The following is a 27,859-nucleotide window of genomic DNA, read 5'->3' as shown; positions in this document are numbered from 1 at the left end:
TGGATCAAGCCCAGAGTGGGGTGCAAAGCCCTGCAGAGCTCAACCCACCCCCACAGGGGGTTTTAACAACCCCTGGGGTTAAAACCAGCCTGGGGTTGATGTTCCTGTTCCTTCCCCTCTGCCATTAATGAGCATTCAGTGCTTCCCACTGAAGCAGTGATGGCTTCAAGGAGTTGGTACTTCTGGTTAGAACCAGAATTAAGTATCTAAATACAATAAATTCAATAAATAGATCTGATGCTGGAGCAGCTGAACACCTTAAAATGCTTCTGCTCTGCTGCCAAAGCCAAGAGGCACAAGATCACACAGGCTGAATGCAACACAAAAAACCATTCCCAGCAGGAAGGGACAGACAAGGGCAGGATCCCACTTGAAATCATTTATTGACAAGTTGCCAAGTTTTTCCACCTTGCCCAACATGGTTTTTTTTATCCTTGTTATAAAGTACAAATGGTTTTATATTTTTCTGACATTAAAAAAATAGGCTAAAGAGGCAAAAATTCCCACTTGGAATCCAAAAATCCTGGTGTAAGAATTCAAAACTTCAAGAGACAAACATAAAGACCAGAGTGTGCCATGACATGACTCATCCAAGAAAGCAGCTGGAGAGGAATCCCTTGTTCCCAGCTCTGCCTTTGGATCCTGTGACCTTGGAACTGGTGTGAAGTTGGTGTTACACATAAAAGGCACTCAGAGGTCACAAGTTCCTGAGCTAACATGGGTTAGTCCCAAGGTAACAGCTACAAGAAGCCACAGAAAATGCTTAAAAACTGGTATTTGGTTTGTGTAAGTTGATTGAGAACCCCAGCCTGGAGGTGCTGCTGCTGCTGCTGGGACTCAAATGAGGACATTCCAATACATGGAAAAAAATAACTCACTTGAGAACACCCTTATTAACAAATTAATGTGTTAAAAAAGAACTGGCTGCAATGTTAAGATGAAGAATGAAATGTCTCTGTGTGAGCTGCAAAAAAGGCTTTATAAAACCAAGCAGGGGGGAAAGGCTGTGCAGTTAAATATCCCAAGTTGAGAGGCCACATTTACACAGATTATTTGGCCCTAATAGAAAAGGACCAGAAAAATAAGCAGAATCTGGATCTGGTATTTACAGATCAGTTATTTAAAAAAAAATAAAATAAAAAACCCTCCAACAAATAAAACAACCAAAGCCCACACGTCCTCCAACGTGTGCTCAGAATCCAACAGCAAGTTCCTAAGCTGCCATCCACACAAATTCCCACAAATGTCACAATTTGGCTCAGTTTTGACCCAAAAATCCCAAGAGTCACACTTCTCAGACATGGAATGGCTGCTGCCTGAAGGTGCAGAACAGAAATAAGATTGAACCCAGCAGGATAACTGGGTCTGGCCTGTCTGATCTTCTCTTCAGGGGTGCTCAGAGGGCTCTAAGGCAGAGATGTTTGCCCAGCCCAAGCTCAGGGCAGTGAAGCAGCTCCAGGGTGGCAGAGGGGCTGCCATGGGGGGGTCTCAGGCTCAGGAATTCTCCAGCTGGGCCTCACTCTCTGTCCTCTTCTCTGGAGTGGTGTACAGGAAGTTGCAGCAGATGTAGAGTGGGAATGTCAGGAGCCTGCTGTCCAAATTCATCACAATCTGCTCCTGGAAGCACAGAGGGGGGACAAAAAAGCACAGGGTTGATACAACACTCACTTTAAGGACTGTGGATTAAAAGCAGAACATAAAAAATAAGCCCAAGACAGCAATTCAGCTTCCCCTCAAGGAGATGGTTTGTAAAATGGACACTGACGGGGCAGTGCCCACAGAACTGCCAGGGCACAGCCCCAGGACTTGCCTGAGCACATTCACCCTCCAGCACCCTGAGAAAGGGCAGCTTTTAATTTCAGGAGGTTTCACCAACCAGGCAACACCCAAGAGTCTGCATTTCAAAGCACATTTCACTTTGTGGGGAGGAATTGTTTTGGTTTAACTTCAGGAACTGGTTTTGGGGTAGCAAAATTGAGACTTGACCTGCCAGTGAGGATGGCACTGACAGGGAAAGGTTTTGTGTGGTCTCACCAGCTCCTGATCACTGCTGGCTGGGAGCTGAGAAACTTGATTTACAAGTCTGGCACCAGCCTCAGTAAATCCTGCCACCAGCAATTGGTGGAAAAGGGCACGTGCTCTGAAGAAACTCCACTCCCCTCTGAGCCTTTTATTGATTTATTTAATGGAGTAATAAACCCAACTCTTGAACCACATGCAGGCATTATTTTATCTCTTCAGCTTACAAGAGTCTTCAAGCAAACTCCAAATTTGCCTGTAGATAAGGAGTGTGCTGGACAGATTCCCCACGGGGGTGATGGAAGGTTGGCAGAGCAGCAGGTCCAGAGCAGGGCACTGGCAGCAGCACCACAGGCTCTGATTTCACTCATAGGGGAACTAATTTCATATTATCCACACTAATGAAGCCCACTCTGGCTCCACTTCACAAATTAGCTCAATCACCTCTAAGAGGAACACCTGAGATTCCACATAAGCAACAACAACAAGAAGGGAAGTTGTGGCCAGCTGGGGGTTGGTCTCTTCTCCCAGGCACTCAGCAATAGGACAAGGGGGCACGATGGGCTCAAGCTCTGCCAGGGGAAATTGAAGTTGGAGAGCAGAAAGAAATTCTTTGCAGAGAGAGTGCTCAGGGATTGGAATGGGCTGCCCAGAGAGGGGGTGGATTCCCCATCCCTGGAGGGTTTGAACCTGAGCTTGGCCGTGGCACTGAGTGCCATGATCTGGTAAAGGGACTGGAGTTGGACCAAGGGTTGGACTTGATGATCTTGGAGGGCTTTTCCAACCCAATCCATTCTATGATTCTGTGATTCTATGGATGTGACACTGAGGGAGAATCCACCACGTGTTGATCCAACCCCACTGTGATCACCAGCCCAGGGCACAGAGTGCCCTGGGCTGGTGATCACAGTGGGGTTGGATCAAGGGTTGAACTTGATGATCTCAGAGGGCTTTTCCAACCCAATCCTTTCTATGATTCTGTGATTCTATGGATGTGACACTGAGGGAGAATCCACCACGTGTTGATCCAACCCCACTGTGATCACCAGCCCAGGGCACTCTGTGCCCTGGGCTGGTGATCACAGTGGGGTTGGATCAAGGGTTGAACTTGATGATCTCAGAGGGCTTTTCCAACCCAATCCTTTCTATGATTCTGTGATTCTATGGATGTGACACTGAGGGAGAATCCACCACGTCTTGATCCAACCCTACTGTGATCACCAGCCCAGGGCACTCCGTGCCCTGGGCTGGTGATCACAGTGGGGTTGGATCAAGGGTTGGACTTGATGATCTCAGAGGGCTTTTCCAACCCAATCCGTTCTGTGATTCTGTGATAAGAGCCCTGATGGCTTCTCTGCATTTTTCTCATGCCTTGCACTCCACACTTCAAGCTCCACAGCTCCCCACCCCAGAGACACACCTGGTCCTTCTCCAGGGTGAGGATCTGGTAGCCCGTTGTCCTGCTGCAGATCATCCTCCCGCTGCTGTCGAACGACGCCAAGCGCAACCTGGGCACACAACACCAACAGAGCCCCAGTGTTTTCCCAGCAGGAATGCCCCCCAGGGCCACAGAGGCAGGGAGTGGGGCAGGGGGGTACCTGAAGGCCAGGCTGCGGCGGGGCTGCAGGCTCACCGAGCCGCTGCACGTCTGGTTCAGCGTGTTGCGCTTGAAGATGATGTAGCGGTTGGTGAAGGTGACCAGCAGGTCCAGCCCGAAGTTGAAGCCGGTCCAGCGCCAGCAGTACTGCAGGAAAGGAGGGATGAGCCAAAGGAACCAGCCTGAGGAGCAGCTGGGACGTGGATGGTGTGGCATGGATGGTGGCACCTGAATGGTGACAGCCACGACCCCGACAATCCGCCCGGGAACGGGATCTGGAGCTACAGAGATGGAGGGGTTTATCCCTACAGAAATGTGGGATTTGTCCCTACAGAGATGTGGGAGTTTCTCCCTATAGAGATGTGGGAGTTTCTCCCTACAGAAGTGTGGGATTTCTCCCTACAGAGATGTGGGAGTTTCTCCCTACAGAGATGGGAGGGGTTCTCTCTAGACAGATGTGTGTGGGTTTCTCCCTACAGAAATGTGGGATTTCTCCCTACAGGAATGTGAGATTTCTCCCTACAGAAATGTGGGATTTCTCCCTACAGAAATGTGGGATTTCTCCCTACAGAAATGTGGGATTTCTCCCTACAGAAATGTGGGATTTCTCCCTACAGAAATGTGGGATTTCTCCCTACAGAAATGTGGGATTTCTCCCTACAGAAATGTGGGATTTCTCCCTACAGAAATGTGGGATTTCTCCCTACAGAAATGTGGGATTTCTCCCTACAGAAATGTGGGATTTCTCCCTACAGAAATGTGGGAGTTTCTCCCTAGAGATATGTGGGGCATTTCTCCCTACAGAGACATGGGAGTTTCTCCCTATAGAGATGGAGTTTCTCCCTAGAGATATGTGGGGCATTTCTCCCTACAGAGATGTGGGAGTTTCTCCCTACAGAAGTGTGGGATTTCTCCCTACAGGGATGGAGGGTTTCTCCCTACAGAAATGGGAGGGGTTCTCTCTAGACAGATGTGTGGGGGTTTCTCCCTACAGAAATGTGGGATTTCTCCCTACAGGAATGTGAGATTTCTCCCTACAGAAATGTGGGATTTCTCCCTACAGAGACGTGGGATCTCTCCCTACAGAGATGTGGGAGTTTCTCCCTATAGAGATGGAGTTTCTCCCTAGAGATATGTGGAGGTTTCTCCCTACAGAGATGTGGGGCATTTCTCCCTACAGAGATGTGGGATCTCTCCCTACAGAAATGTGGGATCTCTCCCTACAGAAATGTGGGATCTCTCCCTACAGAAATGTGGGATCTCTCCCTACAGAAATGTGGAATCTCTCCCTACAGAAATGTGGGATTTCTCCCTATAGAAATGTGGGATTTCTCCCCATAGAGATGTGGGATTTTTCCCTAGACAGATGTGGGGGTTTCTCCCCACAGAGAAGTTAAAGTTTCTCCCTACAGAGATGTGGGATTTCTCTCCATAGAGATGTGGAGGGTTTCTCCCTACAGAGATGTGGAGGGTTTCTCCCTACAGAGATGTGGAGGGTTTCTCCCTACAGAGATGTGGAGGGTTTCTCCCTACAGAGATGTGGAGGGTTTCTCCCTACAGAGATGTGGAGGGTTTCTCCCTACAGAGATGTGGAGGGTTTCTCCCTACAGAGATGTGGAGGGTTTCTCCCTACAGAGATGTGGAGGGTTTCTCCCTACAGAGATGTGGGGGGTTTCTCCCTACAGAGCTGTGGGATCTCTCCCTACAGAGATGTGGGGGGTTTCTCCCTACAGAGCTGTGGGATCTCTCCCTACAGATGTGTGGGGGATTTCTGCCAACATCTGTGTGAGACAGGATGCCTGTGCAGGGCAGCACAGCCAGCTGGCTGTGAGAGCAGCTGAGTGCCAGCTGCCTCCCAGACAGACAGACAGACAGACAGGCCCAGGACACGTGGGTGTGAAACACCCTGCAGTGGGAGCAGGGCTGGCTGGGAGCAGCACTGAACTGCAGCCCAGCCACGCTCTGAGCACTCCCTGGAGCACAACCCCCTGGGGTTAAGTGGCTTCAGAGGGCAGAACTCGTGTTTCCTGGGCTTTCACAACATCTGTCACCTAAAGACACAGATGGGTATATGAACACAGAGGTTCTGGCTGTGATTACTACACATTTTATCCAGAGAAGTTCCCTTTCCAGCTAAAAATAAAATACCACCAGTGACCAGAGCTCTATTTATCTGCCTGTATTTCCCAAGTCTCAAGTCACAGTCTCAAATGCAAACTAAGTTTTCCCAAACGCTGTTTCGCTCCCAGCACGAGCACAACCAAACACCAACCCCTCACTCCTTGAAAGTGTTTCCATCCTGGGGAGAACAGAACGATTTCTTTCTCCATGACATCTTTGGGATGCAGCTGGACATGAGTGTTTAGGGGATGCCTGCCATGCCTCAGCCACGTGCCACACTTACCTCCCCGTCCTTGACGAGCTTGCGACCGCACCTCATGCTGTTTGCCTCCAGCTCCTCTTTATTGATTTCTTGAGGCCTGGGAAAAATAGAAGGGCATCTTTAAGGACACTTGAGCAGCTTTGTGTGATGCCTTAATATGGGAAAGATGAGCAGACTGGAGTAAACTGGTCTGCACACACCACCATGGAATGCCCTGAGTCAGAAGGGACCCTCAGCCCACCCTCCTCTGGGCAGAGGTGGGACCAGGTGAACCCACAGGGTCCCTCCCACCCTGGACTGTCCCACAGACACCCAGCTATAAACTGGACTGTCCCACAGACACCCAGCCAGGCTATAAACTGGACAATCCCAACATCCAGCCAGGCTATAAACTGGACTGTTCCACAGACACCCCAGGCTATAAACTGGACTGTCCCACAGACACCCAGCCAGGCTATAAACTGGACTGTCCCACAGACACCCAGCTATAAACTGGACTGTCCCAACACCCAGCCAGGCTATAAACTGGACTGTCCCAACACCCAGCCAGGCTATAAACTGGACTGTCCCACAGACACCCAGCCAGGCTATAAACTGGACTGTCCCACAGACACCCAGCCAGGCTACAAACTGGACTGTCCCACAGACACCCAGCCAGGCTATAAACTGGACTGTCCCACAGACACCCAGCCAGGCTACAAACTGGACTGTCCCACAGACACCCAGCCAGGCTATAAACTGAACTGTCCCAACACCCAGCCAGGCCATAAACTGGACTGTCCCACAGCCACCCAGCCAGGCTATAAACTGGACTGTCCCAACACCAACCAGGCTATAAACTGGACTGTCCAACAGACAGCCAGCCAGGCTATAAACTGCCCCACAACCCAGGCTGTGAGGCCCCAGTTAGGCAGGGCTTTCATAAAAGAATTCTTCAGGTACCAAAGCTCGAGCTGCTGCAATGAAAATACTTTCCCAAGGTCTCAGGAAACCCCAGGTCCTTTCTGAACAGCCCAAGCCCAAGCCCAGGCCCAGCTGCAGGGCCCTTCAAGCAGCAGCCACCAGACCCTGCAGAGGTTTCTCAAGGGGCTGGTTACACAACTTGGCTAAAAAACCACTTCCCCTCAATGCTGATGAAGTGCCAGAGCCTCTCACTTCTGCCATCTGCCACCAACTGTCCCCCAGCAGTTTCCTCTGGTGTTTCCAGACCTGCAGCAGCCCTGCAGAGCCAGCAGGAGCAGGATCAGTCCCGGTTTTCCAGAGGTGTGGCACTCACTTCACTTCACTTCACACACAATGACATCACCAACCAAACCACCAGCACTGTCAGAAAGTCTTCAAGTTACACCAGGCCAAGCTTTACAAAGCTCAGAGACACAACCCCCTGCAGGTTACACCATAAACCTGCAAGACCCAACAATACCCTCCAAGCTCCACAAGCCAGAAGAAAGACAGGCTCTGTTCTCTTCCTACACCCCCAGGAACTTGCAGCTAAAGCTTTTATGAACCCAGTCTGGGTCTCTCCTCTCTGTTTCTGCAAAAAACAGCCCTGGGAGATGAAGAGTTTCATGAACAGGTTAAGCACATAAGCTCCTCACAGTAACCAGATTCACCCAAGAACATCCCGTGTGCTCTTCCACACCTTCCAGCTGAACTGGTTCTGTGGCTGCCCCAAATGCAGCAGGGATGATGAAGGATTTATTTCTGTTTAATTAGTGACAAATTTCACAAACAGCAGCCCATAGTGCTCAGACAGACATCAGCATCCCCCTCCCCATGCCTGGGGCAGCCTCAGATGATGCAAAACTTGAGCTTTAACCACTTCCTGCAGCTGCCACACAGTGAACAGTCAAGTTATTCTGTTTCCTTCTCAAACACTGCCAAAGACACTGTTAGAGCAGAAACTGCTCAGCCCTGGGCTCCAAAGAGCTGTCAGGCTTCTGCCACAGAACACATGTTTAATTAAAGCAGAAAGTGATCCACTTCAGCACAACAAGGAGACCTTGAGCAGCTCCAGTTCAAAGCCACAAACTCCAGTGTTGCACTAAAGAAACTGCCAATTCTGAAGAGCAAGTAAAATGTTCAGTCCTTTTAAATGCAAACTGGTGGAGCAGGAGAGAAACACTTTCTTCTCCTCCTCTCTGAAGTTACCAAGAGCAAAGCACATCACACATTTGCAGGCAGTGCCATTTCCACGCTGGCAGTGCTGGCACAAGCAGGTGCCAATTGTGCTCTGCACCAGGTGGGATATGGAAGCAGAGACTTCCTCAGCCCAGGGCAACAAGGAAGAGCAACGAGGCTGCAGAAGGGACTGGATGTGGCTCTGAGTGTCCTCTGAAACACCTCCAGGGACAGAGAATCCACCATGTCTTGATCCAACCCCACGGGGGAAGGGGAAGGGGAAGGGGAAGGGGAAGGGGAAGGGGAAGGGGAAGGGGAAGGGGAAGGGGAAGGGGAAGGGGAAGGGGAAGGGGAAGGGCTGTAATATACCTACCCAGTATCATTCTCTTGTTCTGCTCTGAGCATGGCAAACCACTGCTGTTTGTAAACAGAGGACAGCCACTCTAAAATTAAAAAAAAATAAATGAACTTGGTGTTGTCTTTGGAGCTGGGAATGGTCATGAACATTTGAAATGGAGAAATAAAATGACATTGGAATAATAAAGTTACACTTGTTAAATGGATGGCCTGTGCAACCCACCCCCTGATAATTCCCTGGGTTTCCCAGCTCCAGCCTCAGCCACAGGAGAAGGGACACAAATAAACACCCACAACCAACAGGCAGGAACTCCACACCATGTTCATCTCCTCAGACAGCCACAGGTGAGGCAACTCCACACATTTGCTCAGCACACACAGCTCTGTTCAGCCAAGCAGCTTCTTAACAACCTCTCAGGAGAAGATGCTGCTTCCTGAATCCCCAGTGGAATTTTGCACAAGTTAAACAAAAAGAAAAGAGAATCAAGGGATAAAGGAAACTGTGACTAAATACAGATATGGTAAAACAAGCAGAAATTGTCCCCACCTAGGAATAAACACAACTCAAGTCTTCCCTGAACACACAAGGATTTTATGGGTTCTGTTAATTTAATGTTGCAACCAAGAGATAAAACAGAACAAAAAGGGATCCTTTGTCAGGCAGGAACAAAAAGGGATCCCAAGAGCACGGGGTGTAAGAAGGTTTTAGGCAAGATAATGAAGAGGGGCAAGGTCAGGTATGAGAACCAGCTCTGGGGGAATGGGCTGGGGGAGAGGAAAGGGAAAACCACTGTGACCAAACCCCAGCCAGGCAGCTGCTGAATGGGACAGAGGTGAGACCACGGGGCTCAGATCCACTTCCCAGTCCCAGAAGGAAAAATTAAAAGCAGCCTTTGTCCTACTGACTTAGAGTGAAAATTCAGAGTGTGACAGGAGCAAACTGGGAATTAATCCAAGTACACCAGAAAGTGTAAAAAGGAATTAAGGAAAAAGGAAGGGACATAGAATGGATGTGCTGGAAGGGAAGGAATAAAAGCAGATCAGGAGGGAGAGCATCTTCTCTGTTGGGATATGTGTAGGTATCTATTTCAACTGCAGTTCATCTGTGAATTTCCAGACATTAAGAAGGAAAGCACAGCTTAGGAAATGTTCAGAAGTCACCAAGTAAAAGAGAACACCAAAAGCTGCCCTCACACAGACACATTATGTATTTGTGCCTCTTCCACCTTTTCTGCACAAACAACAGACTGTTGTGAACTCCTAACACAGAATTTCAGTTTTCTCCTGCAGGGTATAAAAATAATAAATAAATAATCCCAGCATTCCTTTCAACTGCTCAATGTGATCTCCTCCTTGAGAACAATTTCATTTAGAATTATCCAAAAGGCTTCCAAAGCCCCAGCAAAGGCCCCTCCTGCAGACTCTCAGGTATGAAGCATCCCCTCAAATACTGGATGCTGTTCCAAAGGGAGCCCCAGGATTTATTTAAACCTCCTGGCAAAGGCAGAGCTCAAGTTCTGATCTCACACAGCTTTAGGCTGCACACTGGAACCAAGAGAGGGCCAGGGCTGCCAAGCACAGAACTCTGACAGCACTTGATGCTCCTCCCAGCCCTGTGTGCCCTTGCCCTGTCCCACAGTGCCACCCAGCCCACGGCTCAGGCACTGCTGCCCTGCCAGAACTGCTCTGAGACCTTGAGAACTGTGAGAAAACTTCACCTTCTTTGTCAACAAGCACGAGCAAATCAGCCTCAAATGTGCAGTGAGTCTGGTGAGAATCCTTCCTGTGACAGACAAAGACTCCTGGGTTTGGGAGCAGACACATTTATTCACTGGAGAGCACTGGGACAAGGCTGCCCATCTCACATCTAGTAACAGCAGACACTTTAAGAGACAGGAATCAAGTGCAGCTCCTGTGAATTATTGGTTTGCAACACGTGATTCACCTCCTGACAAAGCCATTTCACTGTTCTCCTGTATCACCATTAAATTAAGGATCTAGAGGGTCATTCACCCACAATTTTATTGGAATCACTGAATCACAGAATGGATTGGGTTGGAAAAGTCCTCTGAGATCATCAAGTCCAACCCTTGGTCCAACTCCAGTCCCTTTACCAGATCATGGCACTCAGTGCCACGGCCAAGCTCAGGTTCAAACCCTCCAGGGATGGGGAATCCACCCCCTCTCTGGGCAGCCCATTCCAATCCCTGAGCACTCTCTCTGCAAAGAATTTCTTTCTGCTCTCCAACTTCAATTTCCCCTGGCAGAGCTTGAGCCCATCGTGCCCCCTTGTCCTATTGCTGAGTGCCTGGGAGAAGAGACCAACCCCCACCTGGCCACAACTTCCCTTCAGGCAGTTCCAGACAGTGCTGAGGTCACCTCTGAGCCTCCTCTTCTCCAGGCTGAACACCCCCAGCTGCCTCAGCCTCTCCCCACAGCACTTGTGCTCCAGTCCCTTCTCCAGCCTTGTTGCTCTTCTCACTTGGGTTGGAAGAGACCTCTGAGATCATCAAATCCAACCCTTGATCCAACCCCACTGGGATCACTCTGGCACTCTGTGCCCTGGGCTGGTGATCACAGTGGGGTTGGATCAAGGGTTGGACTTGATGATCTCTGAGGTCTTTTCCAACCCAATCAATTCTATGATTCTATGAAGGGAAAAGCCAACATAAGGTGAGGAAAATTGACCTTTATAGGAAACAGCAGCATTGCTCAGACAGGCTAAACATCCCCATTGTGACCCCCAGGGATGGACTTCTCCATTTCATATCTCAATCGTGGACAGGTGACACCACAGATGTCAAGAAATTACAAATAAAAGTCCTGAACAGCTCAGTGAAATCAGTTTTAATTGGCACATGGTAATGACACCCATAAACAGACACCACAGACACACAATAATGAGCAGGTTTATGTTTTTAAATCCCTGTCAAAGCTGTGTGAGAGCCAAGAAAAAACTGGCAGAGTGAAGATGCAAAAATTAATGGAAGGATTCAGTTGGGACAAGGGAGGACTGGACAGAGGGAAAGGGGAACAAGGATACCAGGAGCCAAATTTAAAGGCAGAGCATGAGAAGCCCAAACACTTAAATAAGCACAACTAACCTGGGGGAGAGAAAGGAGCAAAAATAAAAGGGAAGAAGAAGGAGGGACAGGTGTTTCCCATGGTGAAAGACAGGAATAATAGTGGAAAAACATTTTCTAGTGAGAGCCCACGTTGGTAACAGCTTCATTCATCTCTGAGCAGCCAGGTTCTCACAGCTCCTGAGCAGGGGAATTGGGGACTCAGATCTCAGCAGCAAGATGAGAAGGGGCCTTTCACCTTCCAGTGATGTAAGAGCAGTGAGCTCTAATAACATGAGATGGCATTTCCCTCTCTGGGCTTCAAAAGGGCCCCACGAGGAGGATGTATTTTATACAAGTCAAAATGCAAATGAAAAGGACAAGAGCAGAATATCTGAACATCCTCTCAGCCCCAAATCACCCTGAATCTGTCAGTAAACAACACTTGTATTGGAAGAGAGGAGAAGAATTCACAGCATCTTGTGCTTTTGGTTTTCATTTTCAGGTATTATTTCAAATCCTACCAAACCCAGCTCATTTTAGAAAATAATGGCTAGAAAATGGCAGAGTCTCAGCAAGTTTTGCTCTCTCAAAAGGAAAAGGTTTTCTTGCACACCTGGGGCTCTGAGATAATTGAAACATTGATAATGTTGCATGTATTGGTGGCAGAGTGGTTGGATAATCTGACTGATGAGCAGAATGCCAGACACCCCTACGTGTGCAGACTTTTATGGCTTTAATTTTCATACTCAGCTTCTGCTGAATCTTCAGCCACAAACCAGTTGTTGGAAATGAAGAAGTGAGCAAGTAAGACAAGTAAACACACTGAGACCTTCCCCATTCTTCAAGGGCAGGACAGGCTGGGGAAGGCACCCAGAACATCATCACCTGAGTGGAATCAGGGAATGGTTTTGGCTGGAAAAGCCCTCTAAAATCACAGTCCACTGCAAGGCCACCACTGTCCCATGTTGCCAAGTGTCACATCCACAGGGATTTTAAATCCCTCCAGGGACAGGGACTACACCTCTGCCCTGGGCAGCTCATTCCAATATTTAACAATCCCTTCCATGAGGGAATTGTTCCCAGTATCCCACCTGACCTTCCCCTGGCCCAGCCTGAGGCCATTCCCTCTCCTCCTGTCCCTGTTCCTGGAGCAGAGCCCGACCCACCCCTGGCTCCCCCTTCCTGGCAGGGAATCCTGGAGAGGGAAAAGGTCCCCCTGAGCCTCCTTTTCTCCAGCTGAGCCCCCCCAGCTGCTCCTCATGGGTCTCACATGAGAGCAGACATTTTATTATATATATTAAGTATTATACTATAAGCAAAGTGCTTTTTTGGTGTCATGGACAATGCAGAAAGGGCTCATCATCCTTCCCCACCAGCCCCTTCCTTTATTCTTTGGAGTTTATTCAGATCCTCAGTGACTTCCCCTTGCCAAGATCTCACCACTCTGCTCCTTTCTTGCACCAGAGCAACATTTTTGGGACTGACACAAACTTTTCTGTGTTTGTTTTTCTGTCTATAAATCCAGTCACCAGAAGTTGCAGAGAGGGAGAAGGTGCCCCCTGAGCCTCCTTTTCTCCAGCTGAGCCCCCCCAGCTCCCTCAGCCCCTCCTGCTGCTCCAGCCCCTTCCCAGCTCCCTCAGCCCCTCCTGCTGCTCCAGCCCCTTCCCAGCTCCCTCAGCCCCTCCTGCTGCTCCAGCCCCTTCCCAGCTCCCTCAGCCCCTCCTGCTGCTCCAGCCCCTTCCCAGCTCCCTCAGCCCCTCCTGCTGCTCCAGCCCCTTCCCAGCTCCCTCAGCCCCTCCTGCTGCTCCAGCCCCTTCCCAGCTCCCTCAGCCCCTCCTGCTGCTCCAGCCCCTTCCCAGCTCCCTCAGCCCCTCCTGCTGCTCCAGCCGCTTCCCAGCTCCCTCAGCCCCTCCTGCTGCTCCAGCCCCTTCCCAGCTCCCTCAGCCTCTCCTGCTGCTCCAGCCCCTTCCCAGCTCCCTCAGCCTCTCCTGCTGCTCCAGCCCCTTCCCAGCTCCCTCAGCCCCTCCTGCTGCTCCAGCCGCTTCCCAGCTCCCTCAGCCCCTCCTGCTGCTCCAGCCCCTTCCCAGCTCCCTCAGCCTCTCCTGCTGCTCCAGCCCCTTCCCAGCTCCCTCAGCCTCTCCTGCTGCTCCAGCCCCTTCCCAGCTCCCTCAGCCCCTCCTGCTGCTCCAGCCCCTTCCCAGCTCCCTCAGCCCCTCCTGCTGCTCCGGCCCCTTCCCAGCTCCCTCAGCCCCTCCTGCTGCTCCAGCCCCTTCCCAGCTCCCTCAGCCTCTCCTGCTGCTCCAGCCCCTTCCCAGCTCCCTCAGCCCCTTCTGCTGCTCCAGCCCCTTCCTGGCTCTGTTCCCTTCCCTGGAGACGCTCCAGCCCCTCATGCCTTTCCTGGGGTGAGTTGTCCAAACCTGATGGATGCCAGGAATGGAGGAAAGGGCCCAGGAATGCCCAAGCCTGGCTCACCTGAGGGCAGCAGGGCATCCCTCTCCACGATCCTGGCCGAGGCCAGGTCACTGATGATGTACTGCAGCCTCAGGTGGGAGAACACGGGCAGGAACGGATTTCCCTGCTCCGACTCCAGGAATGCAACGTCAGCCCCAAACTCTGCAACACAGAGTCACCATTTGGAACTAAAATTAGGAAATGACTCCCATTCAAAGCCCAAAGCAAGGCCAGGCCAAGCCATCCTACCTCTCCTGCGCTCAGCAAACCAGGCATCAGCTTCAGTCAACACCTGCTTGAAAGACCCATTCCAAGAAGGCACGAGCTGAAGGAACATCCACTGGGAAAAACAAGCAAATTCTAGTGAGACAGCTGAAGGTTTTGAATAAGTGATCCATGCATTAATAAAAGGCATTTCCACAGTGCATTCAGTCCAACAGAGGTTCTGCTTCTCTGCTAAATACTTCCAATCAATCCCACAAAGATTCCATTGCCCCAAGCCCCAGCAGCCCCCAGGGCAAATACCTTTTTGAGAGCAGTGTAGACATCCATTTCCACCTGCAGCACAAACAGGTTGGAGGAGCTGATCAGCTGCTTCATGATGTTGATGCTGGAAAAAATCAGTCATGGCAGGTCAGTGAGACAGAAGTGAGAAAAAGAAGAGAAAGCAGAGGGAAAAACAACCAGCAAGAGCCCAGAAAGGGACCTGTACTCAGCTCTAGGCTTGGGCAGACAGTCCTTCATCCCTGCCAGGGAAGAGTAGCCCCAGTACCTGAGTTCTTTAAAGAGTACAATGTTCTGGTGGGTCATCAGGTTGTTCAAGAGCCACTCAAGGCACCTGCAGGGAAAGCAAAAGAATTATATTCTATAAATACACTGGCAGCAAGAGGAGGGCCAAGGAGTGTGTCATCATCTGCTGAAAGCAGAGGGCAGGGCAGTGACAGGGGATGAGGAAAAGCCTGAGGTACTTAATGCCTTCCTTGCCTCACTCTTTAATATCAAGACCAGGTGCCCTCAGGATATCCAGCCCCCAGAGCTGGAAGTGAGGGATGGGGAGCTGAGAGAAGCCCTCTGAAATCCAGGAGATGGTCAGTGACCTGCTCTGCCATCAGACACCCACACGTCCATGGGATGACCCCAGAGTATTGAGGAACTGGCCAAAGAACTTGCCAAACAACTCTCAATCATCCCCCAGTAGTCCTGGTGAACTGCAGAAGTTCCAGCTGACTGGAAATCAGTCAGAAAATGTAACACATCTACAAGAAGGGTTGGAAGAATGATCCAGGGAATCCCAGGCCTGTCAGCCTAACCTTGGTACCAGGCAAGGTTAGGGATGAGATCCAGAGTGCCATCACATGGCACGTGCAGGACAACCAGGGGATCAGGCCCAGCCAACATGGATTTACAAAAGGAAGGTCCTGCTTGACCAACCTGATCTCCTTCTATGACAAAGTGACCCCCTCAGTGGATGAGGAGATGGCTGTGGATGTGTCTGTCCAGACTGCAGAGAAGTGTTTGACACCATCTCCCACAGCATCTCCTGGAGAAACTGCCTGCTCATGGCTTGGATGGGTGGAATCTTCCATGGGTGGAAAACTGGCTGGTGGCCAAGCCCAGAGAGTGGTGGTGGAGGGAGATAAACCCACCTGGGCCCATCAGCAGTGCCCCCAAGGCTCAGTTATGGAGCCAGTCCTGTTTAACATCTTGATGATCTGGATGAGGGGGTCACTGCACCCTCAGTACACCTGGAGACAACACCAAGCTGGGTGGCAGTGTTGGTGTGCAGGGGGGCAGGAAGGCTCTGCAGAGAGACCTGGACAGGTTCCATCTGTGTGAGGTTCAACCAGGCCAAGTGCCAAGTCCTGCCCTTGGGTCACAACAACCTCCTGCAGCTCCAGGCTGGGGCACAAGTGGCTTGAGAGCTGCCCAGCAAGGCAGGACCTGGGGGTGCTGGCTGACAGCTGGCTCAGTATGAGCCAACAGAGTGCCCAGGTGGCCAAGAGGGCCAATGGCAGCCTGGCCTGTATCAGGGATAGTGCAGCCAGCAGGACCTGGGCAGTGGCTGTCCCTCTGCACTGGGCACTGGTGGGGCCCCTTGAGTCCTGTGTTCAGCTGTGGGCCCCTCATTTGAACAAGGACATTGAGGGGACATTGTTGTCCTTTGTCCAGCAAAGGGCAACAAGGCTTGTGAAAGGTCTGGAAAACACGAGGAGCAGCAGAGGGAGTTGGGTTTGTTGAGCCTCAAGAAGAGGAGGCTCAGGGGCAGCACCTCATTGCTCTCTACAGCTCCTGAAAGGAGGTTGTGGAGAGGTGGGGGCTGCTCTTTTCTGCTGTGAATGCAGTGAGAGGACCAGAGGAAATGGCCTTGAACTGAGACAGGGCAGATTCAGATCAGATTTTTTCACTGTTTGGGTGGTCATGCCTTGGAATGGGCTGCCCAGGCAGGTGGTGGAGTCACCACCCCTGGAAGTGTTTAAGGTGTCTGGATCTGGCCCTGGGTGAGAAGGTTTTAGGGGTCATGGTGACAGTGCTGGGAGGACAGTTGGACTGGATGATCTTAACTCTTCCAGCCTTGATCATTCTCTGATTCTATTCTAAAAACAACATCAAGCAATAACCCTGGGCATTACTGTACTCTGTGCAAATTCACTGATAATCACAGCCAGGAATTCTTACTTTTTCTTCACGGAGTCCAGCCCGTAGGTGCCTGCAGTGTTGTAGTAACCACACACAGTCTGGGCAGTGATAGTTTCCTTCATTGTCTCCCCACACTGCTGGATTAAGCCATCCTGCAGGGAGAGGAAAAACCCACTAACATCCCAAAGGAATCACTTCCCAACAGGAAATACCAGACACTGTGCACATTATGCAGATTTTCACCCCCAAAGTTCCACAGGCTGCAGAGAGCTGTGCTGTGCTGCCCAAAGCATTTAAACCATTGCTCCTCAGAAACACAGATTTCCCAAGAAAGGAAAGCACAGGGAATACCTTCAGGGTAGAGCAAATGAGCTGCAAAACCTATTTGAATCTACTTTTAGGTATGACTGAAAGCAGCACTTAATCTCACACCCAAATCTTGCTACAACACTTCCCAATAAACTTTCTGGGTTGTGTTTGGGTTTTTTCCCCACTAAACCTGAAAAGCTGATTCATTTCTCAGGGTGGAACAGGACATGTCAGAGAGGGGTCCTGCCGTTTGGCCACTCCAACCCCTGCAGAGCTCCAGGCTGGGCACAGAGTGGCTGGAGAGCAGCCAGGCAGAGGGACCTGGGGGGACCTGAGTGTGCCCAGGTGGCCAAGAAGGCCAAGGGGATCCTGGCCTGGATCCAAACTAGCGTGGCCAGCAGGCCCAGGGCAGTGACCCTTCCCCTGGACTCTGCCTTGGGGAGGCCACACCTTGAGTGTTGTGTTCAGTTCTGGGCCCCTCCGTTGAGGCAAGAGATTGAGGGGCTGGAGCGGGGCCAGAGAAGAGCAACGAGGCTGGAGAAGGGACTGGATGTGGCTCTGAGTGTCCTCTGAAACACCTCCAGGGACAGAGAATCCACCATGTCTTGATCCAACCCCACTGTGATCACCAGCCCAGGGCACAGAGTGCCAGAGTGATCCCAGTGGGGTTGGATCAAGGGTTGGATTTGATGATCTCAGAGGTCTCTTCCAACCCAAGTGAGAAGAGCAACGAGGCTGGAGAAGGGACTGGAGCACAAGTGCTGTGGGGAGAGGCTGAGGGAGCTGGGGGTGTTCAGCCTGGAGAAGAGGAGGCTCAGAGGTGACCTCAGCACTGTCTGGAACTGCCTGAAGGGAAGTTGTGGCCAGCTGGGGGTTGGTCTCTTCTCCCAGGCACTCAGCAATAGGACAAGGGGGCACGATGGGCTCAAGCTCTGCCAGGGGAAATTGAAGTTGGAGAGCAGAAAGAAATTCTTTGCAGAGAGAGTGCTCAGGGATTGGAATGGGCTGCCCAGAGAGGGGGTGGATTCCCCATCCCTGGAGGGTTTGAACCTGAGCTTGGCCGTGGCACTGAGTGCCATGATCTGGTAAAGGGACTGGAGTTGGACCAAGGGTTGGACTTGATGATCTCAGAGGGCTTTTCCAACCCAATCCATTCTATGATTCTGTGGATGTGGCACTGAGGGAGAATCCACCACGTCTTGATCCAACCCTACTGTGAGATCCATCCCTACTGAGTGAGAATCCACCACGTCTTGATCCAACCCTACTGTGAGATCCATCCCTACTGAGTGAGAATCCACCATGTCGATCCAACCCCACTGTGATCACCAGCCCAGGGCACTCAGTGCCCTGGGCTGGTGATCACAGTGGGGTTGGATCAAAGGTTGGACTTGATGATCTCAGAGGGCTTTTCCAACCCAATCCATTCTATGATTCTGTGATACTGTGAACTGTTCTGCTCCTTTTCAGGGGGGCTGAGCCCCTGGCCTGTGCACTCACCAGCTGCAGCATGCAGGCTGCTGCCAGCAGGGCCACCACCCGGCTGGGGTTTATCAACACGTCGTCTCTGTAGAGGGAGCCAAACGCCACCTGCAGAGCTGCAGAGGGCACAGATCAAAGAAAGACACAACACTGAGCACGGGGCGTTTAAAGAATCCAAATACACCCTCCCTGCACACCTTCTCTAGGGTGTCAGCTGCTCTGGAACAACAATTGACAGGAAGCTCAAGATGAGCCAACAGGGTGGTCAAGAAGGCCAAAGGGATCCTGGCCTGGATCAAAAACTGACTTGATGATCTCAGAGGTCTTTTCCAACCCAACTGATTCTATGAACGGTACTGACCAGCCCAGACACACAAACAGAACACACAGGATGTGGCATCAACCACTCCAGTGCTGAGCTTTGAACAAACCCTTCAGCACACCCTGAGGGCTGTAAAGCTGGAGAAAAAGAGGTTACACCTCTGAGGATCAGCACAGAATCCCAGACCATTCTGAGCTGGAAGGACCCAGAAGGATCATCGAGTCCAACTCTTCATCAATGGCCCACAGAGGGGATTGAACCCCTGACCTTGGCACAATTATAACCAAGTTTTACCCAACTGAGCTGATCTCAGGATTAGGTTCAACTCAACTCCTGCCTCCAGAGTTTTGATAAATTAAAAGGTTCCCACTCACCTTCTACATCAATATTTTGGTCAGGAATCTCCAACTCTATGACTTTCATGCTGGATTCTTTCCAAGAGCCACTGAACATACTGGAAAAGTAGCCTGACTGTATGAGGGAAGAGGAGAGAAAAAGGAAACTCAGCTAAGAGATTTCATGCCAATTCAAACTGCCAAAAGCAGCACATGGAACAAAACATGGTTAATATTTACCTTTATGCAAAACAAAATGTATTAAGGGAACTTTCACAAGGTAAAACATTCTGACAGACTCGAGAGGGGCTGACTGTATTTGCTGTTTCTGACACTGAAAGAAAATGCCTACAGGAAATTTGGGCTACATGTGTGTAATCAAAGAGCTTTAAAAGGCCAGAAAAGCCACAGAAGCTCTTTTTGTACAAACCACACCACCAGTGGGGATAGAATTAGTCCAAGAACTAAGTCCTTGATGTTACCAGCAGACAACAAATCCTGCAGGCATTAGGGAATGCCAGTTTGGGGATTGGGGAAAAACAAAAGAAAGGCATGCAAGACATACAAACTACTGTACAAGGCTGTGGTCTCATACCAAGGACACAGACACATACACCATTTACAGCAATATACCTTTGATTATTAAGTGTAAGGCACATAAAACTAGAATTTGAGAGGTTTCCATCCAAATGAAGGGAAAGATAATGCTCTACTAGGGTTCCTGATTTTCCTTCCCAGCAGCAGATGTGCCCATTATGAGATGCTATCAATGAAGTTTACCTGAGAGATCAAAAAAATAAAGTCTATTTGTACAGCACCACATTCCCTGAACCTCTTTGCTCAGCATTTCAGCTCAGGGCAGCAAATGGCACAAACCCCAATTCTGATTTTATTTGGTCAGTATTTCTGTAGCCTCAGTGTATCCCTAACCATGATGATGTACAACACACCCCTCTCAAACCCAGGACCTCACTATCTTCACCCTCCTCAGGAGGTTGTCTCAGCTTTGCCATGGAGAACAACTCCCCAGTTTCATGAGGATTTATCACTTGAATAAGGAAAAGAAATCCCCCATTTCTGAGAGCTGCAGTGAGCAGGGAAAGCAGCACCTGACTGTCCTTTATCAGGCAATGAGTGGACAGAGCAGGGAACAGAAACAGGCTGAGAAAATCTGCTCAGCAATGCAGAGAGTCACAATGGCATTGAGAGTCATTTGCATGGAGCTGTTTCTAACCTACAAAACTATTTTACCTACAGTAACAGAATTCACTGAAATAGAACCTGCCTGATGAGAACAGTGAACTTCCCCAAGGCTCCTCTCCCAAGAACATCCTTCCTACAAGGCCTCTACAGAACATCACAGTTTTCCAACCCTGATGATAAGCAAAAACACCACAAAAAATAACTGCTAAGAGAAAGTTTTATTCTAACAGCAGTGAGGTATTTATTGACAACGTTGGAGGCACAGCCAGTTCATACTGGGCAAAAACTTGCCTAACTTGTTTGTGTAAAATAAGCCATTTATAGCTTTAAGTTCATAGTTAACACCCTCTAATTTCCATATTAATTACTGGGTGAAACCTTGGGCAGAGCTTTCCTTTTGACTTGAAATTTGGGTCGTGCTCTCCTGACTTCATCCCTTGGGTGGTCTTGAAGCATCTTGATCACTGTTGGACTTCTGCCTTTGCTTAGTTCAGTGACATGACCTGTCAAACCTGTAAAACCTTGGCTCTAACTCTCCAAAATCTTGGATCTTTACCCTTTCACCCTATTGAAATGTCCAGCTTAGTTTAATGTATGACTCCCAACTCATGGTACACTCATTTCTATAATTAATAGACAATTTGGCCTAGGACAAAGTGGCTTTAGCACTTCATGCTGTTCAGTGGCCCTGCTTTGCAAAGCAGTATTAGAAAATTTCACAAAACTACAATTTTTTGGTCTCTTTTCTCTTTCACTGACAAAAAGTCCCTTCCATAGAAGGGATTTCATCCCCAATTTCAGTCACCAACCCAGGCAAAGGTTTCAGGAGAAGCATCACAAGTGTCAGACAGCCACAGACTCACAGTGACAGAGAACAGCAGCAGCACCAGCACCTCAGGCCACACCAGAGCTGTGCCCACCCTGCACAGCCCAGCCCTGGGGGTCCTCAGTCCCAGGTGACACAGGGACTGTCCCTGCCAGCTCTGCTCCTGCCACAGCCCCCATGGCTCACCCAGGGCCACTGCTCCAGCTTTGGCTCACACACAGGACTCTCCTTTTATGCTCTTTGAAAGGTTCTTGTGCCCCAAAAGGAAAAGGCTTTTCCTACAAGAAAGCCACGAAACTTCCCTCACTGGGGCCATGCAAGGAATCACAGAATGATAGAATGGATTGGCTTGGAAAAGCCCTCCCAGATCATCAAGTCCAACCCTTGATCCAACACCACTGTGATCACCAGATCAGAGAATCAGTTGGGTTGGAAGAGACCTCTGAGATCATCAAGTCCAACCTTTGATCCAACCCTACTGTGATCACCAGCCCAGGGCACAGAGTGCCCTGGGCTGGTGGTCACAGTGGGGTTGGATCAAGACATGGTGGATTCTCACTCAGTGCCACATCCATAAAATCACAGAATGGATTGAGTTGGAAAAGCCCTCTGAGATCACCAAGTCCAACCCTTGGTCCAACTCCAGTCCCTTTACCAGATCATGGCACTCAGTGCCACGGCCAAGCTCAGTTTCAAACCCTCCAGGGATGGGGAATCCACCCCCTCTCTGGGCAGCCCATTCCAATCCCTGAGCACTCTCTCTGCAAAGAATTTCTTTCTGCTCTCCAACTTCAATTTCCCCTGGCAGAGCTTGAGCCCATCGTGCCCCCTTGTCCTATTGCTGAGTGCCTGGGAGAAGAGACCAACCCCCACCTGGCCACAACTTCCCTCCAGCTTTGGCTCACACAAAGGACTCTCCTTTTATGCTTTTTAAAGGTTCTGATGCCTCAAAAGGAAAAGGTTTTTCCCACAAGAAAGCCACAAAACTTCCCTCACTGAGGCCATGCAAGGAATGGCTGGAGCTGCTCTGGAATCCTGGCACTGACACAGCAACAGCCTCAAAACTCCAGAATTTGTTTCTCCTGTCACTTGTTGCACCAGAGAAACTTCAGCCCCGTGCTGGGCACCCCCAGTGCCACCATCCCCGTGTCCCTGTGTCACCCCCATGTTGTGGCTCCCACTGCAGTGACACAGCAGTGCCCTCATGTCCAGGTACCTCTGATGGCACCTGAAAAGTCACTGGCACAGCCAGGGCTTGTCCCCACTGCTGCCACAGGAGCAGTGACACACAGGACACACAGCAAAGCCACCAGCACCTCTGTGCTCCCAAAACACAAAGAACTCACCTGAACACAAGCCCAAAAGAAAATGTTTGTACAAACAGTGTCTGTTCTGGAGGTTCTCACTGAGATTTGCTCCTTTTTAAAGCTCCTGTGCAAACCTTCCTCACCTTCAGCAGGGAAGATGCAAAAAATCCTCCTCATGAGGGCTCACAACACTTAAATAACAACTACAGAGACCCAGCACCAACAATTTCCCTACAGGTCCCTGCAGCCCAGTCCAGTGGGCAGGAAAAGTGAACTGGGGCACCACAGGCTTTAAAAACCCCTTCTGGAAGTGCCTCCTTTGCTCTGCAGGAATATTCACATCACAGGAGCCACCCAGCCACTTGTTCAGCAAACAAGAACACGTTCTCAGGACATCAAAGACAAATTTCAGGACTGTTTTCACAGAGGGTGCACTGAGACTAAGAATAAAATAAATTAAATAGAATAAAAAAATTACACAGGAAAAGAGAGAAGCTTTCCAAGACAAAGATAACAGTCCTGCTTCCCAATGCTGGTAACAGGAACTGGTTAAGTGTTTGCATCTACAAAAAGAGTGAGAGTTGTAAACATAAGGGGAAAAAGAAAAGGAAAAACCTCCAGCCACACTTTACAGTTCCCAGCCATTCTTTTATTACACACACAGTTCCAGCTGGGACTTAGAAAGGAGCCACTTACCTGACACAAATAAAGCTTGTGCAAGTTCCACTCCTCTCCCAGAGCACAAATTTTGATGTCACTGTCCTCCCCATTCAAAAACAGAGTCTGATAAATGTACTTTGACGTGCTTTTCAATTTTTTCCTAGTTAGAAACAAACAAACAGAAACACAAACAGTGAGATGCTCCTCCCAGTTCTCCCATTACAGCAGCAAGAGGGTTTTCCCAGCTGTGTCCCCTCCAAGCTGGCACTGCCTCCCCACTCCCCTCTGTGCCCCCCTGGGCCTCCCCCAGCCCAGGGTGGGACAAGGAGTGGCTGAGCCCCCCAAACCTCTCCCCACGTGCCCCACAGGAAGGCCAGGCTGGGCCCTGGAGCGTCCCCCAGAGCTGCCCCACTCCCTGACCTGCAGCCCCCCCAGAACCACCACAGCCCCCTCAAAACAGCTCCCCCAAAACAGCTGTTCTCACACAACCACCCCCAACAATCCCCCCAGACCCACAGCCCACCCACACAGCCCCCCCAGACCCACAGCACACCCACACAGCCCCCCCAGACCCACAGCCCACCCACACAGCTCCTCCAGATCCACAGCCCATCCACATCCACCAAAACAGCCCTCCCAGAACCACCACAGCCCCCTCAAAACAGCCCTCCCAAAACAGCTGTTCTCACACACCCACCCCCAACAATCCCCCCAGACCCACAGCCCACCCACACAGCCCCCCCAGACCCACAGCACACCCACACAGCCCCCCCAGACCCACAGCACATCCACATCCACCAAAACAGCCCTCCCAAAACAGCTGTTCCCACACACTCACCCCCAACAATCCCCCCAGACCCACGGCCCATCCACACCCACCCCAACAACCCCTCCAGACCCACGGCCCATCTACACCCACCCCAACAACCCCTCCAGACCCACGGCCCATCCACACCCACCCCTACAACCCCTCCAGACCCACGGCCCATCCACACCCACCCCTACAACCCCTCCAGACCCACGGCCCATCCACACCCACCCCAACAACCCCTCCAGACCCACGGCCCATCCACACCCACCCCAACAACCCCCCCAGACCCACGGCCCATCCACACCCACCCCTACAACCCCCCCAGACCCACGGCCCATCCACACCCACCCCTACAACCCCCCCAGACCCACGGCCCATCCACACCCACCCCAACAACCCCTCCAGACCCACGGCCCATCCACACCCACCCCAACAACCCCTCCAGACCCACGGCCCATCCACATCCACCCCTACAACCCCTCCAGACCCACGGCCCATCCACACCCACCCCTACAACCCCTCCAGACCCACGGCCCATCCACACCCACCCCTACAACCCCTCCAGACCCACGGCCCATCCACACCCACCCCTACAACCCCTCCAGACCCACGGCCCATCCACACCCACCCCAACAACCCCCCCAGACCCACGGCCCATCCACACCCACCCCAACAACCCCCCCAGACCCACGGCCCATCCACACCCACCCCTACAACCCCCCCAGACCCACGGCCCATCCACACCCACCCCTACAACCCCCCCAGACCCACGGCCCATCCACACCCACCCCTACAACCCCCCCAGACCCACGGCCCACCCACACCCACCCCAACAACCCCCTCAGACCCACAGCCCATGCACACCCACCAAAACAGCCCCCCCAGACCCACAGCCCACCCACACCCACCAAAACAGCCCCCCCAGAACCATAGGCCACCCTCACAGCTTCCCAGAACCACAACCCACTCCCACAGCTCCTCCAGATCCACAGCCCATCCACATCCACCAAAACAGCCCCCCACCCCCACAGCCCCCCCAGACCCACCCCAACAAACCCCTCAGAACCACAGCTCACCTCCATAGCCCCCCCAGACCCACAACCCACCCCAACAGCATCCTCAGACCCACAACCCACCCCAACAGCCACCCCAGCAGGCCCCCAAAATTGCCATCCACCCAGACCCACCCCTACAGCCCCTCCGAAACCTAACCCACGCCCACCCCCACAGCCCCCCCAAACCACTATCTCCCCAAACTCACCCCCACAGCTCCCCAGAACCACAGTCCACCCAAACCCACCCCCACAGCCCCCAGAACCACAACCCACCCAAACCCACCCCCACAGCCCCCAGAACCACAACCCACCCAAACCCACCCCTAGAGCCCCTCCAAAACCTAACCCACGCCCACCCCCACAGCCCCCCCAACCCACTATCTCCCCAAACTCACCCCCACAGCTCCCCAGAACCACAGCCCACCCAAACCCACCCCCATAGCCCACCCAGACCTACCCCCACAGTCCCCCAGAACCACAACCCACGCCCACCCACACAGCCCCCCAAAACCCCCAACCCACCCAGACCCACCCTCAAAGCCCCCCAAAACCACTGTCCCCCAAACCCACCCCCACAGCCCCCAGAACCACAGCCCACCCAGGCCCACCCTCAAAGCCCCCCACCACCACAGCCCACCCAAACCCACCCACACAGCCTCCCAGAACCACAGTCCACCCAAACCCACCCCCACAGACCCCCAGAACCACAACCCACCCAAACCCACCCACACAGCCCCCCAAGACCCCCAACCCACCCAGACCCACCCTCAAAGCCCCCCAAAACCACTGTCCCCCAAACCCACCCCCACAGCTCCCCAGAACCACAGTCCACCCAAACCCACCCCCACAGCCCCCCAGAACCACAGTCCACCCAAACCCACCCCCACAGCCCCCAGAACCACAACCCACCCAAACCCACCCACACAGCCCCCCAAGACCCCCAACCCACCCAGACCCACCCTCAAAGCCCCCCAAAGCCACTGTGCCCCCAAACCCACCCCCACAGCCCCCCAGAACCACAACCCACACAGACCCACCCCCACAGCCCCCCAAAACCACAGTCCACCCAAACCCACCCCCACAGCCCCCACAACCACAACCCACCCAAACCCACCCATACAGCCCCCCAGAACCACAGCCCACCCAAACCCACCCCAGGAGCTCCCCCAGACCCACCCACACAGCCCTCCAAGACCCCCAACCCACCCAGACCCACCCTCAAAGCCCCCCAAAACCACTGTCCCCCGAACCCACTCCCATAGCCCCCCAGAACCACAACCCACCCCCACAGCCCCCAGAACCACAGCCCACCCAAACCCACCCCCACAGCCCCCAGAACCACAGCCCACCCAGACCCACCCTCAAAGCCCCCCAAAACCACTGTCCCCCCAACCCCATCCCCACAGCCCCCCAGAACCACAGCCCACCCAAACCCACCCCAGGAGCTCCCCCAGAACCCACCCATACAGCCCCCCAAGACCCCCAACCCACCCAAACCCACCCGTACAGCCCCCCAAGACCCCCAACCCACCCAAGCCCACCCATACAGCCCCCCAAGACCCCCAACCCACCCAGGTTCACCCTCAAAGCCCCCCAAAACCACTGTCCCCCCAACCTCATCCCCACAGCCCCCCAGAACCACAGCCCACCCAAACCCACCCCAGGAGCTCCCCCAGAACCCACCCATACAGCCCCCCAAGACCCCCAACCCACCCAAACCCACCCATACAGCCCCCCAAGACCCCCAACCCACCCAAACCCACCCATACAGCCCCCCAAGACCCCCAACCCACCCAGACCCACCCCCACAGCCCCTCCAGACCCACAGCCCCCCCACGCCCAGCGCCCCCAGCCCCACCTGCGGCTGCGGGGCAGTGCCAGCCTCTCGTCCCGCTCGGGTTCGCCGTCGCTGTCGCTGTCCCCGGGCCCCTCGGCCCCGCCGCGCTTCCTCTTGCCGGCGCTGCCGGCCCTGCCCTCCGCCGCCGCCGCCGCCTCGCCCCTCGGCTGGCCCGCCCGCCGCCCCAGCACGCGGCTGCCCAGCGCGCCCATGGCCCCGCCGCCTCATGGGGCCGCGGGGCCGGGAATGGGAGCGGGAATGAGAGCGGGAACGGGAACGGGAACGGGGATGAGGATGGGGACGGGAGCGGCAGCCCCGGCCAGCGGCGGCCGCGCGGGCCGCGCACTGCGCATGCGCAACAGGAACGCCCCGGAAGGGGCGGGAGCGCCGGGAGGGAACGGGGATGGTCCTGTGGGAATGGGATGGGCCTGTGGGAATGGGATGGGGGAACGGGGATGGTCCTGTGGGAATGGGATGGGGGAACGGGGATGGGCCTGTGGGAATGGGATGGGGGAACGGGGATGGGCCTGTGGGAATGGGATGGGCCTGTGGGAATGGGATGGGGGAACGGGGATGGGCCTGTGGGAATGGGATGGGGGAACGGGGATGGGCCTGTGGGAATGGGATGGGGGAACGGGGATGGTTCTGTGGGAATGGGATGGGCCTGTGGGAATGGGATGGGGGAACGGCGATGGGCCTGTGGGAATGGGATGGGGGAACGGGGATGGTCCTGTGGGAATGGGATGGGCCTGTGGGAATAGGATGGGGGAATGGAGATAATCCTGACATGGGAATGGGAATGGGATGGGAATGGGAATGGGGATGGGCCTGTGGGAATGGGATGGGGGAACGGGGATGGTCCTGTGGGAATGGGATGGGCCTGTGGGAATGGGATGGGGGAATGGGGATGGTTCTGTGGGAATGGGATGGGCCTGTGGGAATAGGATGAGGATGGTCCTGTAGGAATGGGGATGGTCTTGTGGGAATGGAGATGATCCTGACACAGGAATGGGGATGGTTCTGCTGGGAATGGGGGTAATCCTGCTGGGAGTGGGAATATTCCTGACACGGGAATGGGGATA

General features: G+C 52.7%; 1 protein-coding gene across 3 annotated transcripts; it reads right to left on the bottom strand.

The window, feature by feature from the left end:
- Positions 1-364: 364 nt before the first annotated feature.
- GMCL1 (germ cell-less 1, spermatogenesis associated) lies at positions 365-27,123 on the bottom strand. 3 transcript variants are annotated; one of them, XM_071579049.1, is made up of 14 exons: positions 26,799-27,123; positions 23,111-23,234; positions 19,118-19,214; positions 18,440-18,537; positions 16,670-16,782; positions 14,766-14,831; positions 14,519-14,603; positions 14,243-14,333; positions 14,015-14,155; positions 8,494-8,563; positions 6,021-6,096; positions 3,618-3,763; positions 3,440-3,527; positions 365-1,617 (listed from the first exon to the last, which is right to left on the bottom strand). In XM_071579049.1, the coding sequence occupies exons 1-14, from the start codon at positions 26,987-26,989 to the stop codon at positions 1,495-1,497; spliced, it is 1,509 nt and encodes a 502-aa protein (XP_071435150.1). In that variant the 5' UTR covers positions 26,990-27,123; the 3' UTR covers positions 365-1,494. The 3 variants fall into 3 exon arrangements, with proteins under 3 accessions (XP_071435150.1, XP_071435152.1, XP_071435151.1); XM_071579051.1 differs by lacking the exon at positions 26,799-27,123 and adding an exon at positions 19,712-19,858 and having other exon boundaries at positions 23,111-23,182; XM_071579050.1 differs by lacking the exons at positions 18,440-18,537; positions 19,118-19,214.
- Positions 27,124-27,859: the final 736 nt, after the last annotated feature.

Source organism: Pithys albifrons, chromosome 29, assembly GCF_047495875.1.
Source record: "Pithys albifrons albifrons isolate INPA30051 chromosome 29, PitAlb_v1, whole genome shotgun sequence".
NCBI lineage: Eukaryota > Metazoa > Chordata > Aves > Passeriformes > Thamnophilidae > Pithys > Pithys albifrons.
The sequence above is the reverse complement of the archived record's forward strand: the minus strand, read 5'-3'. Positions and strand labels throughout refer to the sequence as shown.